This window comes from Mytilus galloprovincialis, chromosome 2 (assembly GCF_965363235.1).
Source record: "Mytilus galloprovincialis chromosome 2, xbMytGall1.hap1.1, whole genome shotgun sequence".
Taxonomy (NCBI): domain Eukaryota; kingdom Metazoa; phylum Mollusca; class Bivalvia; order Mytilida; family Mytilidae; genus Mytilus; species Mytilus galloprovincialis.
The window spans coordinates 29,076,771-29,095,458 of record NC_134839.1 but is presented as its reverse complement, the minus strand read 5'-3'; the positions used below and the strand labels follow the sequence as shown (position 1 = coordinate 29,095,458).

Below are 18,688 nucleotides of genomic sequence, written 5' to 3'. Positions count from 1 at the left end.
AAATTTCACCTAGGTAGTAGGATTTTGGAAGTAGGAATATTAAAAAATCCAGTCAGAATTTTGTTCATATTCCATGTCCGACTACTTTCTATATGGAATCTTTGAATCTAGGTGGATTCCTACTTCATTCCTACTAATGTCTAGGTGGAATCCTACTACTTATTTCGTACGGGTGGCTGTTCATTTTGAATACTTGTTTTCCATAAAGATACTTAATTTTTTAAGCATCTATATTTCCATGTTTCTATTTTTCAAAGCGACAACAACCCGACAATCAGTATTCACCTCAAAAGCTTTCAAAACCTTTAAACAGACTTATTAAGAAGGGATATAGTTACGATACTGATGTCATGTCATTAAAGATGGTATGCACATTTTGGCTTTAATATTGATTCACTTATATGGTCTTTGCATCGGAACTAAACACATTTATTTGACAAAACAGTTGTTGGCATGACACGGGTTATGTTCTTTTCATATATTTTATGATATTATGATACTAAACCCCTAACGGGAGGGATTGTACCTGAAATGCATATGATGAAGACATAATCTTTCAATCATATTTTTTAGGTCTGGAGCTGGCATGTCAGTTAACTGCTAGTAGTCTGTTGTTATTTATGTATTATTGTCATTTTATTTATTTTCTTTCGTTACATCTTCTGACATCGGACTTGGACTTCTCTTGAACTGAATTTTAATGTGCGTATTGTTATGCGTTTACTTTTCTACATTTGCTAGAGATATAAGGGGAGGGTTGAGATCTCATAAACATGTTTAATACCGCCGCAATTTTGTGCCTGTCTCAAGTCAGGAGCCTCTGGCCTTTGTTAGTCTTGTACGATTTTTTATTTTAGTTTCTTGTGTATAATTCGGAGTTTAGTATGACGTTCATTATCACTGTACTAATATACATATTTTGTAAGTGGTCTGCTGAAGGACACTTACGGGTGCGGGAGTTTCTCGCTACATTGAAGACCCATTGGTGGCCTTCGGCTGTTGTCTGATCTATGGCCGGGTTGTTGTCGCTTTGACACATTCCCTATTTCCTTTCTCAATTTTATTCTCAATTGTTTTAAAATTTTATTTGAGCTTGGCTGATGAAGAAAGATCCATAAGGGAACTTCGATCGGTACAGATTAATAGAGTGTTATTTGCCTAGTCCAGACAATAAAAGGGGTGTCTTTAGATTTCTCTTTTTCCTTCTATTTGGCCTCTTTCTGGTTGCTATAGTGATCTTTCGCTTTTTTGCTAATGGTGTTTCACAAAGATGTTACAGCAATAGACGAATTGCTAACTTAAAACATATCATTTCAAAAATGCAAATGTTTTACGACTGAAATTTTCCTTAAACACAGAGTACAACGTGTACTACAAAAATAGGTTTGGTTGCAGACATTCAGTTCGGTCACATTTTTGTACAATTAAGGTCAAAGGTCAAGCCTTATATATGAATACTTCATCAATTCAAACAACACACACGCCATTAAACTGTGATAAATTCAGAAAACTTCTCTAGAAGGAATTTATCACAATAAATATAAGAAGATGTGGTATGAGTGCCAATGAAACAACTCTCCATTCAAGTCACAATTTGTACAAGTAAACCATTATAGATCAATGTACGGTCTTTAACACGGAACCAACTACAAGCACATTGCAAAGGATGTCAAAACTAAAAGGCTGACTTTTTGTAAGAAGAGCTGCCATTTCAAATGGCTGTTATTAAATTCGTGTAAATACATTCCCTGTCTGTTGTTTCAATTCACGGCAAAAAAGTATATATCCAAATTCCTTATTTTCAAATTCAGATATATTTATGATACCCTAGCCTGTTATTCAATAACCAATATTTTAATTTAAGCTTGCATCTGATAAATGAACTCTATACTAAGGCAACCATCCAAGCTAAAATGTCCGTTTCATCTCAGACATGTCTTAATTGAAACAGATGGACAAATTGCACATGTAAGTTTGGTTATTGACAAACGTTATATTTTTCCCAATATCCACTCTGTATTTTTCAGTGGTATTATGCCCTCGGTCTAATCGTAATGTGTTTAACTCTATTTATTGAACAGTTCAATGAATGCATTTTCATTTTATGACCTGCTCATTTACAAGAGGGTGCTTTCAACTCATATCTTTTTACCAGTTTTATGTTGACAACCGACTGTAACTACACAAATGTCATAGTTACCATCAAAACAAAGATGAACGATGCAATGTGACTGAGGCTCAATAATACAAAAAACAATCAACCAAAACAGTCCAATCTTTCAATTTATTTGTTTCCTACGACCTACCTTGGAAATGTTAACAAATGCTGCGGTCTACATTAATGTATGCATTGCATGAGACATCTAATTGTCGCTTGATCCAGTATTGCTACGTTTGTGTTAGGCGTGATTATCTCGTTTTTCTTTTCTTTCGGTTTTTGTACATCGATAACCTTCATTTCTTCGATTTATAGTTGGTCAATGTCAATTTGAAATATTTTCCCAATTATGAAATGCATACGTGTATGATATGAACTTATCTCAAGCAGACCTCGATTTGGTTACTTTAGCATCAAGTAACTACTCAATGCTTGAACACATTTATGGCGTTTTCAAATGTTGTAAATGTTTTAGAAGGTATTACGATTAAGTATACATGTTATATTTCATTTGTATTAAGAATACAGTCAGGTAAACCGTATTCTTGCTTTACATTCGTCTAGCGAAGCAAAACATCTTATCAACGAGACTCTATTATTTCCCAATTATATTGTTCGTTTTTAAACGGATTGCTAATTTAAAAAAAAAACAACATTAGACTATGTAAACATCTTCTGGTACAGGTAATGTTAAATGAAATAGCAAATAGTTATAACATTATTGACTGTAACTTAAAGACCACACAAATGTGAACATCTGCCTGTGGATTGATACTCAGCCTGACTATATATAAAGGCTTAACACATAAGATATATCAAATACATTGCGATTGTCTGTGTCTATTACTAAAATGCATAAAAAATTTAGCAACACGGTAATAAAGCAACCTTATTTACCTTTTGCTCACCAGGAAATATGTTGCTTTTTAGAATTAACATATATATTGGAAAGAAAGGTAGTGATAAAATGGATATGGTAAAGAAATAAAAGGAATATGATAAATAAGACCTATTCAATATGACTTTTATGATGAGTTTATATACAAGCACTGGATCGATGCCACTGCTGGTGGAGATTTATTTCCCCGAGGATATCAACAGCCTAGTAGTAAGCACTTTTGTGTTGACTAGATTTGTCATTGATATGTTCATAATAATAAATTTACTGTTAACAAAACTTTGAAGTTTTTAAATACTAAGGCTTTTCTACAGCAGGAATATATTACCTTAGCTGTATTTGGCAAAACTTTTAGGAAGTTTTGGTCCTCAATGCTCTTCAACTTCGTAATTTATTTGGCCTTTTAAACATTTTTTATTCGGGCGTCACTGATGAGTCTTTTGTTGACGAAACGCGCGTCTGGCGTAAGTGTAAAATTTTAGTCCTAGGTATGTATGATGAGCTTATTTACAGGTGATTCTATATTTTTACTGTTACACTGTTGTCCCGGAGAAGAGGGGGAATCTTCATGTGGATAGTGTCAAACATATTACATCTTCTCTTCGTTGTTTTATCAGAAGAGAAAGTTTATGAAAAGCTAACTTTTACAATAACATGTTTTATAACGATTTGGGTTCTTTAGTTACTTTGAAAGTAGAGACGAAAAGAAACTGAGTGGATATTCAATCTAACAAATCAACGACAAATTGACAGATCCATGGCAAAATAGAAAACAACCAAAACAAAAATTCAGAATAGTTACCTCAACATGGAAAACCCTTAATAATCCACAGATCTTGTTTTACATTTGACATCCATCTTCGACTGTAGACAAGGTTTATAAATTATATCAGTCATAAGGTATGAAACAATACTGGATTAGTAATTGGCTATTATTCAAATCTAAGACTTCCTGGTACAGCATTGGTCACATACTTTTTTAACACTGAAACTCGACCTAATATGAAGGTTTGAAGTAGAAAGACCTTATCCATGACAAAGGATAAGCAAAAACGTTTTCGGCATAAGCTACACATACATTGCCGAATACAAATTTAAAAAAGCACGTCAAACAACGCTCAAAATTCAAAAACTAACTAGGAATAATTCAGGATGCTCCGGAAGATAAGAATAAATATTTGACTCGCGTTGCTAAATAAAGAAACTCGACCACGTCTTAAGTGGATCAATAAGTGAAAATATAATCGGATTTATTTTCTAATGAAATTTGAACTAGTTAGTAACAGCGATTATTCTGTTTCGTGTTTGAATGTATAAATACTCTGCCACGTCCTGTTTATTTGTTTTGTCAGGTGTTTTTTTTCTGTTCTGTATAGATCTGATAAGTTAAGCCCTGATTTCTATTGTTTGTTCTTTTGTTATACTGTAACACCACTGTTCCATGTTTGGAAAGGGTTTAAGCGCTGAGAAACATGTTCAACCTTGTTACATCCTCAATGTGTTTGTTCTTAGTCAGGAGCCTGTAATTCATTAAATATCGTTAGTTCATGTGTGACATAAAAACATTGGTAAATTGTTTTGGTTTAAATTAGGGTGTTGTTTATCTCAACTGAATTGTTTCATATTCTTCATATGGGGGCTTTTTATAGAATACTTTAAGTTATGAGCTTTTCCAAATATAGCTAAAATAGTTTGATTAAAAAGAGAAATATGGTCGCGTGGATAGAAGGAACATATTTTTTTTTTGTAATTTATACAACATAAAATGTCTGCTGTAAAATTTCTTGTTAAGACATACAAAATCTGTTACATTGTGTATTTTTTTTTTTTAGAATACTCAATTTAGTTCTTTCTGGAGCATCTGGGATTATGCCCGCTTTTTTGTCGGGTCCCATGTACCTCAATTGATAGTTTTATGTGCAGTTAATCCTAATGTTGTTTGTCCATTCGTTGTTGTTAAATTGAACTCATTTTACTGAGTGAATTCTATCTATTAGTTGCAATTCTGTAATCATAGACTCTGCAACTTGCATTAGATAATCCTTTTACCAGAAAAAAATGTTCTATTTTTACTTAAAAAAATATTTCCTGAAATGAACAGTTCACATGCATGACTACTTTTTGGAAAATTCAACATTCTTATGCTTAGAAATTCTATAAATGAAAACTTAATATACAAGAATTCTGTACTATAATTTAATTTGCTATGATTCTTCCTGAGGGTTAAATTTGGTCGTTATCCAATGGTGCTTATACTGGTACAGTAACAATAGTTTTAAACAGCTGTGTTTACATAGGCTAACCTTTGAGGTTTGAATAGTTATTGTTTCTATCATTTGCTCTAATTCATAGTCAAGATTACGTGTCTTTAGCCTTGTCATAGATAAGTTTAAGCCAATGCGTGCAACACTCCTATGTAAAACTTTATCTTACAATAATACACGTATATTGAGACTTTGGAAAATGTGGATTTTCTTAGGAATAATTCAGTTTTCTTTTGGTAGGATCAACTGTTCATGTCTTTGTTTATATATTTTATTTATACTTAAATTGTAATAAATGAGTTTTAAATAATATAGAAATGAAAGTCAAATTTTCACGCATACTTGAAAACCTTCTAAAGATATTTAAAACATTGCTGTATATCATATTTGTTTTGTTCATTATTTTGTGTGTAAATCAGGCTGTTGATTTTCTCGTTTAAATTGTTTTACATTTGTTATTGTTGGGCCTATCAGACAACGCAGTTGGGTTTTTCTTATTGTTGAATGCCTTTATGTGACCTACAGTTGCAGGTATCTGATGGACATTTGTCTCATTGGCAGTCATACCATATCTTCTCATTTATATATATACAATGAAACGTTATGAAACTGAAAACGCACTTAGTGCAGACGTCAGGGACATATTCATGTTACCACATTTAGATTATATTTTCCCGTTTATACCTCAGTGCAGACGTCAAGGAGACATCAAAGTCACCACATTTAGATTAGATATTTGTCTTGATACCTTAGTGCAGACGTCAGGGACACATTAAAGTCACCACATTCAGATTAGATATTTGCATTGATATCTTAGTGCAGACGTCAGGGACACATTAAAGTCACGCATTCAGATTAGATATTTGCTTTGATATCTTAGTACCTACGTCAAGGAAACATTAAAGTCACCAAATCTTAAATATATTTTTCCCTTGATACCGTAGTGCAGACGTAAAGGAAACATTAAAGTCACCACATTTAGATTATATGTTTGTCTTCATACTTTAATGCAGAGTTCAAGGAAACATTAAAGACATTCAATTTAGATTAAATATTTGCCTTGATACCTTACTGCAGACGTCATAGAAACATTAATGTCACCTCATTTAGATTATGTTATTGCCTTTATATCTTAGTGCAGACGACATGGAATTATTAGGGTCACCACATTTATATTAAATATGTGCCTTGATACCTTAGGGCAGACGTCAGGTTCACATTAAAGACATCAAATTCCCAGATAATCGTGTTACCTTTCGTTACCGTCACCATCATGAATTGTATCAATAAAAACAAAAAATGACAAAATTCCTAAAGACTTAATTTTTCACGATTAATCTTTTTATCTTGTAATGATTCATTGATGTACGAATGTAAATATTGTTTAAATGCAAGTATTATAATTATTTAGATTTTAATTTCAATCTTTCAGCTCTACTGGTTAAGGCAGGAGGAGGAGGAAACCATGCAGAACATAACATGTTTTGTTTGACTTCCCAGTGTTATCATGATGAAGTAATTTAACATGTCAGATTTTTCAAATATGTATCATGATAATTTTATAAATACTACAGTAACGACATGATTGAAATGGCACACATCATATTATATGTATTTCGAATACATTGTTCGAACTTTGTTGTTAAAACTTGCACAGATGATTAGACACAAGTTCTTCCAAAGTTATCTCCTAAGGAGCAACATATATATCAAAAGAACGAATGTGCCTGTCCCAAGTTAGGATCCTGTAATTCAGTGGTTGTCGCTTGTTTTATAGCTGACTTTGCGAAATGGCCTTTGCTCATTGTTGAAGGCCGTACGTTAACCTATAGTTGTTAATTTCTGTGTCATTTTGGTCTCTTGTGGAGAGTTGTCTCATTGGCAATCATACCACATCTTCTTTTGTATATATAGTATTTTTTTTGATTGAGTTAAGACGTTTCAATTGATATTTTGTTTTGTATCTTTTTTATGTTGTGATGTTACACTAATTTTTCAGATAAGGGTGAAGATTGGTACTTAAAACGTTCAAACCCGCTGATTTGCTTGCACCTGTCCTAAGACAGGAATCTCATGTTCAGAATTTGTCCTTGTTGATGTGGACGTGGTTCATACGTGGTTCTCGTTTTTTATATAGATTAAACCGTTGGTTTCCCCATTTGTATGGTTTGATGCATGTTTATTTTGGGCCATGTATGGCTTGCTGTTTTGTGTGAGCCAAGGCTCCGTGATGAAGACCGTAGTATTGTTACTTGGATGAACAAATTGTCGCATTGGCACTCATAACACATCTCTTCTTACGTCTATGTAATATCTTATCGTGACAATAATTAAGATTTAGAAATCAGTGTGTAATAGGTTTAATCTATCATTTTTTACATAGAATAAAATGCTGATACCAAGTCAGGAATATGACAGATGTTGTCCATTCGTTTGAAAGGTTTGAGCTTTTGATCTTGCCATCCGATGAGGGACTATACGTTTTGAATTTTCCTCGAAGTTCAGTATTTTTGTGATTTTAATTTTTACTTTTTATAATACATCACAGACAAACAGCACAACTGATCTCAAGATTACTACTAACCCGAAGTTGAATCTGACAAAGAGACCAACATAACAGTATTTTTGGTGTTGACATTACATACAGTATTGTTAATCATAATGACTTATAAACACTTTCCCGATAAGTTACAAATCAAGAAAAATATCTATACAAAGTATACAATATACTATAAAAATAAAAAACGTGCATCCATATTGCACAATCCGAACCAACCCGCATCAGGAATGCTAAAGGAACTTGGAACATTTTGTTCTTTTCAACATATTGATATAACATTAACGGTATCATTTCACTCCTCCAGAGTCTTTTCATTTCAATGTTTTCAAACACTTGATCTTCACCGTAAATTTTCCAATTAAACATCGTGTGCGCGTAGTGTGTGAATTCCTTGAATATTTCAATAGTTGTGCAAATGAGCCAATTGTCTTATCTTATTTATCTATTTTAGACTTGAATGCTTCTTTTGAAATTTCATTGGTATGCTTTTGCGATGAACGATGTTCCCCCGATACTAAAATTTCGGGCGCACGGTCAACATTTTAACACTCCTATGCCATTATAAAAAGAAGCATATGTTAATTTGTCTAAGTAAAATGCCTTCTTATTCTTGATCCGCAAAGAAATAACACAATAGTGTTGAAAGTAACGTCATACACAAAACAATAAATCAATCATATACTTTATTTCTTAATAGGTTTGCAGATTGCACAACACAAATGGACATCTCAATGGTCAATGCATTAATAAACATAATGAACCATATAAAGTAAGTATCAGAGAATATGTGGTTGTAAAACTCGAATAGTGAACACGTCGCAGAATGAAAGAGAGAGATTTTGAATTAAAGAAAAAAAACATTGTTTGTTCAAAATTATTTTTTTATTTATGAAAAAAAAAGCTGTCGTTTATAATGGGTTCGTTTTGATATTCATGAGGAGAGGTAGCACAAGGGCTGAATAATTTATATAGCAAAAATACAAAACAAAATCACATTTTATTGTGTTGAAAAAAACTTCAAATGATGAACAAACTGCCTAAAAAAATATCAATACTCGAACTGACGACTAAGTCTACGGTATTTAATTTTACGCACAGCATATATATACTTTTTTTGCAGACAATTTTATTTGAAATATTACGACACCATCTTAAGATAGTCTTCATGTTTACTTATGTGAGGTGTAAATTTGCTAGGCGACTAAATCATGCATCAGGAGACATGTACTAAGTCGACAAATCCGATCTTCTTCTATCTTTAGAGTTTCCTCTTTTATTTGTGACCTTGTTTTTTATCTTCCTATTTATAACCTTTTTCGATTAAACTAACTTATTTATTTATGTATGGTAATAATGTTATTATTTTTTTAAAAATAAATAACTAATAGCTAGCCTTGTCTCGGTACTAATGAATAAAGTCAACAGGAGTTTGCTACCGTTAAAAAGTCATCAATCGATTTAGAATAAATAATTCTGGGTTACAAACTAAAACGGAGGGGAACATATCAAAATATAAGAGGAAAACAACGAAACAACAGAACAATGAAGTGCAACAACAACAAAACACGACTTACATAGAAATGAACTATCAGATAACAACTACTGATATTGCTACAAAAACCTTTAAAACTCACTCGGAAGAATATGTGTGTGTATGTGTTTGTGGTTTGCAAATAAAAATATTGGGATAGAGTGCATTGAGTTAATTGTTTTTCAAACAAGTTAATATCTGCACAACTTCTATCTTTATTAAAAGCAGGCGGATCATGATGGATGTCCACACATTTTAGGCAAGGGCCATGAGTGTTTCTGCAATAATAATGATTGTGTGCAACAGACACAAGGTATTATTGATGTATACATACTTAATAGAAAGTTGTATTCCTTGTAAATCATGCTTTACGTTATTTATGTGCTTTGGTTAAGCTAATTACACGTATGAAGTTTTGTTTTTTTCTGATTGTAAAAGGTCTTACGGCTACCTATAGTTGTTAACATGTTTGTAATTAGGTCTCTCGGTAGAGTTATCTCGATGTCAATCATACCACTTCTTATTTTACAATTTGTATTTTGTGTACTTCGACTCAATTTTATGGGCAAAAAAAATAAAAGTTGATCTATATGTATTCTACGCTTATAATCAAATACTTAGATGTAACGTGGCTAATCAACGATCTACATTTGCAGCATTTAAAAAATTGCAAAATACATGTGTCAAACAATAACGATATTGTCTCAAGAATTTATAAAAATATGTAAGTCAGTGACATAATAGTAAATCATATATTCAAGTGTTGCTCTACATGTAAGTGCATTGGAATAAAACCTTAAAGTAGATGATGTGTACTCATACATGTATATCATATAGACATCACAAACGTGTTATTAACTAAAATGTATCCGTTTCGCCGAAACATGTTCATTTCATTCCAATATATACCCAACTGATTTAATTCTATCAAGATGCAATAAATGTATAAAATTAATTTTCACTGAAATATATATACATGATGCGTAATATTAATTTCTGTTTTTTATGCAGTTGCTTTTAGGAAAAATGAAAGGGAATAAATCAAAAATAAAATGATCTACATACATAAATTTATCTATGCTTGTTTCAGTTTTCTGCATACGTCTGAATGTCAGATTTGATTGTCTACTGCTTACACTTAGTTCAATTGGAGATGACACTTTAGTCGAATACGGTTAAGCAAGTGACGAGCATAGTTAAGAAAAAAATCGAGTATCGTTAAGACTCTATAAATATTCAAATGGTCACAATCATGTCAAGAACAAGTTCAGATTCGTTGGAGTTCAATCGCTTGAAATTTATACCAATAAAGAATGGTCGAGGAAAAAAAATACAGTTGATACCAAATTCTGCTATTTGCGGACTTGTTTGTTGTGTTGAGGGAACACCATTTTATTTTTATCTATTCTTAATTAATTATTATAGTGGAGTACAATTGCTTTATCACATAAAAAGATTGTATTGTATTGTATATAGCAGATTGCATTCATATTGATCATGATTTAATACCAAAAAAAGCCCACTACAATGTTAACTAACAGATGAGAATGAAACTCGCGATTAGATTCGGTCGTTCATGGTACAATGTACCTACTTTAATCATACTTACAGCAGCGACTGGCCAACATACTGTTACTACAACTAATCATAATGACCTGGTGTGTGGTGATCACGTGTGTCACGGACATCAGGTACGTATATATAATATATACTTTCAAATATCATCTGTAACTACCGGTCAATTTAAATTATTTCTTCCAACTGATATTGCATGTGTAAGTATAACGAAAGTTATTTAAATTAAAACTTATTAGCACCGAAACCTCAACATAATTGATTAAGATGTTGAGATTTTGTTTGATTATAATTTGCTAATTTCGTTACCTTTTGTGAAGATGTACTGCAAGTGTAAAAAGCTATATTGTTTCCAAAAAAAGAATGCAAATATAAGGTTATATATAAATAAAGGCATCAGTAGTACATCGCTGTTCTAAAGTCATAAATCGATTGAAAGAAAACAAATCCTCGGTTGATCTTTAGCATGTAGATATTGCATCGTATGGTCTATGAAATGAAAAAATCGAAATTTATTATGTGAATATTTTTTTTTCTTTAAATACATAAGGCTCAAAAAAGATCATGAACAATAGACATGAACATAAAAAGGCATCTTAGCTTTAAAACAAAGTACACATGTACGTTATATCTTTTATTTATATAGTATTGTATCATTGAAGAAAAGAAGGACGGTAAATTGCATCTTAAATGTGCTGATGTACATGTAAGTACTTATTTTCACTTCTGAAGTAAAATATGTTGTTTCTCTGATGTTTTTTTTTCTAGTTTTAAGCTTTTTACGATCCAAATCAAGATTTCGCAGAACTACTTCAATTCAACCCGAATTAAACTACCACTTTCAAATTTAAATACTAATAAAGGCAACAGTGGTATCCCGCTGTTCGAAATTCATAAATCGATTGAGAAAAAAAAAACAAATACGGGTTATAAACTAAAACTGAGGGAAACGCATCAAATATAAGAGGAGAACTACGACACAACAGAAACACAACATTAAAATGTAACATACACAGAAACGAACTATAATGTAACAATGGCTATTTTCCTGACTTGGTATAGGACAATTTTAGGAAACAATGGTGGGTTGAACCTGGTTTTGTGGCATGTCAAACCTCCCGCTTTTATGGCAAATGTTAAATATAACAATAAATGACAACATAACATGACAGGACTACAATAAAAATAAATGGGAGAGCATATAGGACAAAGAAACACACGAATAATAGCTAACAACAGGTACCAGGTTTAAAATTTAATACGTCAAACGTGCGTTTCGTCCACACAAGAATAACTAGTGACGCTCAGATGAAAAAACTTCGAAAGCCAAAACAAGTACAAATTTGAAGAGCAATGAGGACCAAAAGTTTCCAAAAGTAGTGAAAAGTACGGCTAGGGTTTTCTGCCTGGGATAAGAACATCCTTGTTATATAATAAAACTGTAAACCAAATTTATCGTATCAATTTCGTTGATCCAAACTTAAATCTAATAATTGAACTGGGTGATTAATTATCTCCACCACAACACACGAATACAACAGTAAAAATAGATTTACAACTACACACGTTAAGACATTTGACAAAATCCGATAAGAACTTTATAAAGAACTATATTTTTAACTAAATACATGAATTTTAGATAGAAAAGTACCGCGACTCGTCTTATAGCAATGCGAAGTAACACTCAGCAAAACACTCATAATCGGAAATAAGTCACATTTGGTAATTAAAACATCAGACGACGTAATGACAAACCACAATCTAACACGTGGTAAAAATGTCCGTCGTAGGTATGGATAACGACACATCGTATGGATCAACCAATTCGTGATTGTGTCCGTAAAATTTACGGAGTGTCTTTTTTTTTTATCTGTCCTATTTATAACTTTGTTGGAGCAGTTTCTGCGTTAGGAGCACACTCCTGTATATGAAGTCCGTATGGAATGAAAATGCACGAGAATAACGTATGAATTGAGATATGTAAACATCATATGAGGTGGCAGAAGGTTTGTTACTGCTGAACAATGGGAAATTGATAATTTGGAAGTTGAACTCGTCCCGTTTATCATAGATTTCGTGTGAAGTCGTCCATCTGTGTCAATATTGAGAAAAAAATTGAGAAAAATATGAAGGTACGAAGTAGTCCTTCTAGTATCAGTAGTATTCTTTGGTAGATTCAGTGTGGTTTTTCACAAAATATAAATTATTGTAACACAAAACAAGAAATTTGTGTCTACGATGCCCATTTTATAGAAAAAGCTCTGTTTAATGAGATGGTGAAGTCGATCTTTCAACTGAGCATTGGGAAATGTTAAATGATAGGTAACGCAATGTTTAAAATAACATATTGCATGGTACATTTTTACGCAAGCATTCATTTTTTTTAAGATATTGACAAATAAATAGATACTTCGACGAAACTCCTAGTGTATGACTGTGTCAATGTCAATTTGCAGATATACAATAATCACAAGTCATGAGCATCTGGCCTTTGTTAGTCTTGTATATTTGTTAATTTTAGTTCTATTATGTTTTGAAGTTTAGTATGACGTCCATTTGCAATGAAATAATACACGTTTTGTTTATGGGCCGGCTGAAGCCCGTCTCCGGGTGCGGAATTTTCTCGCTGTGTTGGAGACCCACTGATGGACTTCGACTGTTTTCGGGTTGTTGTCTCTACTACACATTTACAATTTCATTTCCGTTCTCAAATTAATTTGATTAATTTGTTAGCTGTTAATTAAAGTATCTACCCGGTATACACTTCGAATATTTATTAGTAATTATTAGTCAGTTCAAATGAATCACAACAAAATTAACTAAAGATAGACTGATAAGTATTTGATTGGTTTGTATTGTATTCACAATATGCAAATAAACGAACAAACTCTTAACAATTATCTAGTTTAATTTATAAACATTCAATGATATGTTTAGATTTCAATAGCATTACTCGTGCACTAGTTAATAGTAATTTTTTTTCTATTTTATTTTGACTGTTAGAATATTGCAAGTTCAAGTGAAAATATTTGGAATATAGTAAATAAACTCATCATAGATACCAGGACTAAACTTAGTATACACGCCAGATGCGCGCCTCGTCTATTAAAGACTCATCAGTGATGGTCGAATCCAAAAAAGTGTAAAAGGCCAAATAAAGAACGAAGTTGAAGAGCATTGAGAACCAAAACTCCTAAATTTTTTGCCAGATACAGCTAAGGAACTCATAACGTAATGATGCCTGATTAGAATTTTGTGGATTTTTGGTTGTATTGCCAGCTTATACTTATGGCAATGGGTAACACGCTTTATCCAAAAATTAAAAAAAAGACGTTGAAAGGACATTGCGTTAAACTTGTATTTAAACAAGTTTTTTTTCATTATTTGATTGGTTCTATCTTATATCTTTTATCCCTTGATTTTAGAATACACAGCACTGTCTTCCAAATCTGTTGAGCCTTGGATCTTCGTGCTTTTGCGACACTAGGACATGTGTAGACCATACTCTTATCTCCATTGTTGCAGGTATATTATGTATTATTTAATAGTTCATTGTGTTTTCTAATTGTCAATCAGCAACTTGATATTTATGAGTGATAGATAGATTCTTTAAAAGCTTAGATAATAATATCCTCAGGCTTGTTCATTACAGATATATTCGGCCATGTTTTTATAGAATGCTATCCTTCCTTTCATGAATGCTAATTTGTTGCCCCAACAAAATAAACTTTTTGTTACATGTTTTCTTTATTTATGACATAACAGCTGTTAATGTTATAACGTCTCGATTTTCCCCTAATATCCACCGTTAAATCGTGTGGCAAAACTATTGCAGACAAGAAACAACAACATTGTTTTCTTATACATGTAGCTATAGATATAAATTTCTCGGTGTGCACGTACTTTTCTAATCCGTTATTATTCAATCCGTTAAGTTGAAGGTAAATGCAGGAAAGATTTTTTACAGAACCAAATTTTGAAATTATTAGAAATTAACCGAACACAAAACAAATGAAAAAAAATAGGTAACTTTACCAAAATTTGTCAAATCCGTTCGGTCATCCATGTAGAAAATTCAAAAACTACGATATACCGCTAACACAATGTTTTAACCATTTAATGAAAAATATGTAGTTCTTCAGGGTTAATAGCGAAAGTGAAAATTGGTATAGTCTAGTTATATTTTCCTTGAAAACACATATCTTTTTAAAAATATATATATATATATATATATATATATATATATATATATATATATATATATATAACTTCATATAGGTATTTAAAGTCAGCCCAATGCCTTCGACAACTATTTAAACAATAATTATCACATATTATATATTGATTCACGTTTCTTGTAGGACACCATGTTGCAGGCCTTATTTGTTCAGATCATGATGATCATTCTTGTCATGCAGACCATGTAAGTATGAATATGTAAAATTGAGAATGGAAATGGGGAATGTGTTAACTTTATTAATTTGTTTTATAAAATGATGAAATTATCGATAATTAAGGGGTTTTAAAATAGAATTCTGAATCTTATATAAGTCGAAAGAGCATAGTGCTAACATATGATCAAAAAAGATTTCATCGAAAGTAGTCCATAAAAGACATACGAATGTAAATTAAGAATATAAAAGTACAATGATAACCATCACTTATTAATAATACAGTCATAATGTTACAATCATAAAGTCGGGTTCAAATGGAATAACATCACGGCTTATTTCAGTAAAGATGAGACTGACATTTTTTGACAATAACCCTTCACGTTTTTAGTAAGAATAATGGAGTGATTTTTTCAAATATGTTATCGGTCCCATTCTCCATCCCATACAATGTCAATGTGAGATCGCAGTCGATGTGATTATCTCCAATAGGTATGAATTCACAAATTTTTAAAGCGTTGTTTTGATTAATATTTGCTTTTTAGTATAATTTACGATAGTGACTATAAAAGAACAGCCACGTTCTGACTTATTGTAATTCCGCCTCAAACAGTTTGGGTTTTAAATTATATCTAAATCTCAAAAAGGAGAGTTTAGAAAGTTATGACTATCATAGCTGTTAATCATGTCAAAACAGTTCATGATACCCTTCGGAACAAATAGTCCAACAAAACTATTCTCAACCAAGTGATAGAGAATACAAATTACACTGTATAAATTGGTTATACTGACTTGCTTTCCTTCATTTAACTTATCCGTGAACGTTCAAACTGGAAACATCAAAAGCTATGATCGTATAAATATTTGAATACTTGTAGGGATACAAAACCAAAATGAATCCGAAAAAGTAAAATCTGATTAATATACTTCTGCCTCAGGAATTTGGAACCTAAGGCAAATGATAAAAGTAAAAAACGTAGAAATTAATTAAAAAACAATATAATTGTGTCTACACCGTAGCACCAAAGTTGAGGTAGTAATACCTACGGCAACTTTGGGTATATATCTCCTAATAATTACGATATTCCCGTGCTTGTATTTCCTATCATGATTTCCTTGATCATCCCTTCGTTAAATTTACGGACGCCATCAATATTGGTTGACCGCTATAGAATAACCGTTTCACAGCTAATATCGGATATGTTTCTTACGTCGTAACTACAATCCCCTTCCCTTTTCATGAATGTCACCTACCGAATCATACTGTTTATGTGTTTTTTTTATAACATGAGCAAGATAATACTGTTTGAACTATTTTAATTTACATATGCATAGACCAGACCAAATGATTGTGCATAAAATGACTTTCATCACATTTACCCAATAAGCCATTGCAGCTTCTAAATTAAATAAAATATTATAAAAGCAGTAAAAGTATTGAATTTAAGATAGATGCTGAATAGATATAGACAACGTAAATTTTCAAGTCAAAATAAGATTTCAAACCTCCCCTATACTCTAGCAAATGTAAACAAGTTTAACTCAAAGGTTTTGTATTCTTTCTAAAGGTAATCATGCATATAAAGACAATTGCATTTCTATGATATACAATTCACCTATAAGTATTATATAAATTTGGTTATTTAAACATTTCTTATTGATGATTATTTTCTAACAAAGTTGAATAATACTCCAAAAAATAATATAGCATGAAAACATAGACATCTTAACCAACCTTTAATCTAATTACCATCTTTGTTGAGCTGATGTAGGCCTTAAAAAACAAATAAAATTGAGAATGGAAATGGGGAATGTGTCAAAGAGACAACAACCCGCCCAAATAAAAAACAACAGCAGAGGGTCACCAACATGTCTTCAATGTAGCGAGAAATTCCCGCACCTGGAGGCGTCCTTCAGCTGGCCCCTAAACAAATATATACTAGTCCAGTGATAATGAACGCCATACTAATTTCCAAATTGTACACAAGAAACTAAAATTAAAATAATACAAGACTAACAGAGGCCAGAGGCTCCTGACTTGGGACAGGCGCAAAAATGCGGCGGGGTTAAACATGTTTGTGAGATCTCAACCCTCCCCCTATACCTCTAACCAATGTAGTAAAGTAAACGCATAACAATACGCACATTAAAATTCAGTTCAAGAGAAATCCGAGTCTGATGTCAGAAGATGTAACCAAAGAAAATAAACAAAATGACAATAATACATAAATAACAACAGACTACTAGCAGTTAACTGACATGCCAGCTCCAGACTTCAACTAAACTGACTGAAAGATTATGATTTCATCATATGAACATCAGGCACAATACTTCCCGTTAGGGGTTTAGTATCATACCATCATAACATATATGAGAAGAACATAACCCGTGTCATGCCAACAACTGTTTTTAGAATAAATGTGTTTAGTTCCGATGCAAAGACCTTATCAGTGACTCAATATTAACGCCAAAATATGCAATCTTTAATGACTTGACAACAGTATCGTAATTATATCCCTTCTTAATAAGTCTATTCAAAGGTTTTGTAAGTTTCTGAGGTGAATACTGACACCTTTGTGCTGTGTGTTAATCTGTATTTAAACATGTTAAAAGAAGTATAGCAGAAATGAGAACCTGCAATGCCATTTCAAAAAGGAGAGGTCCACAAAACATGCCTGAAGATAAATTAAATGTCATCAACCAACAAAACAGGTGAATAACAATTGTGTTGAAAAAAGTATGTCGACATTATATAGGTGTTTAAATTGCTTTATCTACAAGTTCATGATTTATTACAAACAACATGATGAAAGTGGACCACACGTCTGTCGTTAAGTTGTAGTTAACTGATAATACTATTTGTTATGACGGAATTTAACCATAATAAATAATTGGCTATTTTTATGATTGAAGAGAATGCAAAGTGTTTACCTTAATTTGTAAATTATTCGTTGATGTATATGTAAACATTAAATAATTTCATCTGCATCTTCAGGTGTGTGAAATCTCGTTTGACAACCATGGAATTAAAAAACATTGCGGTGAGGGAAAGCATGTAAGTGAAGATTTATTTGAAATTTTTGATCTCAAATGTTTAAATCAGCATCAGTTGTGCTTCTGTTCATCTGAAATAACGTATTTTACTATTACCTCAATACCTGGATATTTTCTCACCTTCAATTCATCCTTTCTATCTTCTCTCATTAATACTCTCATAATAGTACAGTGGACAAGAATATATACTGGGGTACCTGTATTCCTTTGTCAATAATTTCACAAATAAACCAATCCTTTTGCTGACTGTGTCTTCA

General features: G+C 32.0%; 1 protein-coding gene across 1 annotated transcript in view; it reads left to right on the top strand.

Moving 5' to 3' along the window:
- The first annotated feature begins 5,435 nt into the window (after positions 1-5,435).
- The window catches only part of LOC143063320 (uncharacterized), a 35,039-nt gene continuing 21,786 nt past the window's right edge, over positions 5,436-18,688 (top strand). Inside the window, exons 1-9 of the mRNA XM_076235392.1 lie at positions 5,436-5,556; positions 6,753-6,835; positions 8,578-8,649; positions 9,637-9,724; positions 11,023-11,102; positions 11,633-11,692; positions 14,412-14,511; positions 15,348-15,409; positions 18,373-18,432. Coding sequence (XP_076091507.1) covers positions 5,454-5,556; positions 6,753-6,835; positions 8,578-8,649; positions 9,637-9,724; positions 11,023-11,102; positions 11,633-11,692; positions 14,412-14,511; positions 15,348-15,409; positions 18,373-18,432 — 708 coding nt within the window. The 5' untranslated portion in view covers positions 5,436-5,453. The remainder of the gene's footprint in view (positions 5,557-6,752; positions 6,836-8,577; positions 8,650-9,636; positions 9,725-11,022; positions 11,103-11,632; positions 11,693-14,411; positions 14,512-15,347; positions 15,410-18,372; positions 18,433-18,688) is intronic.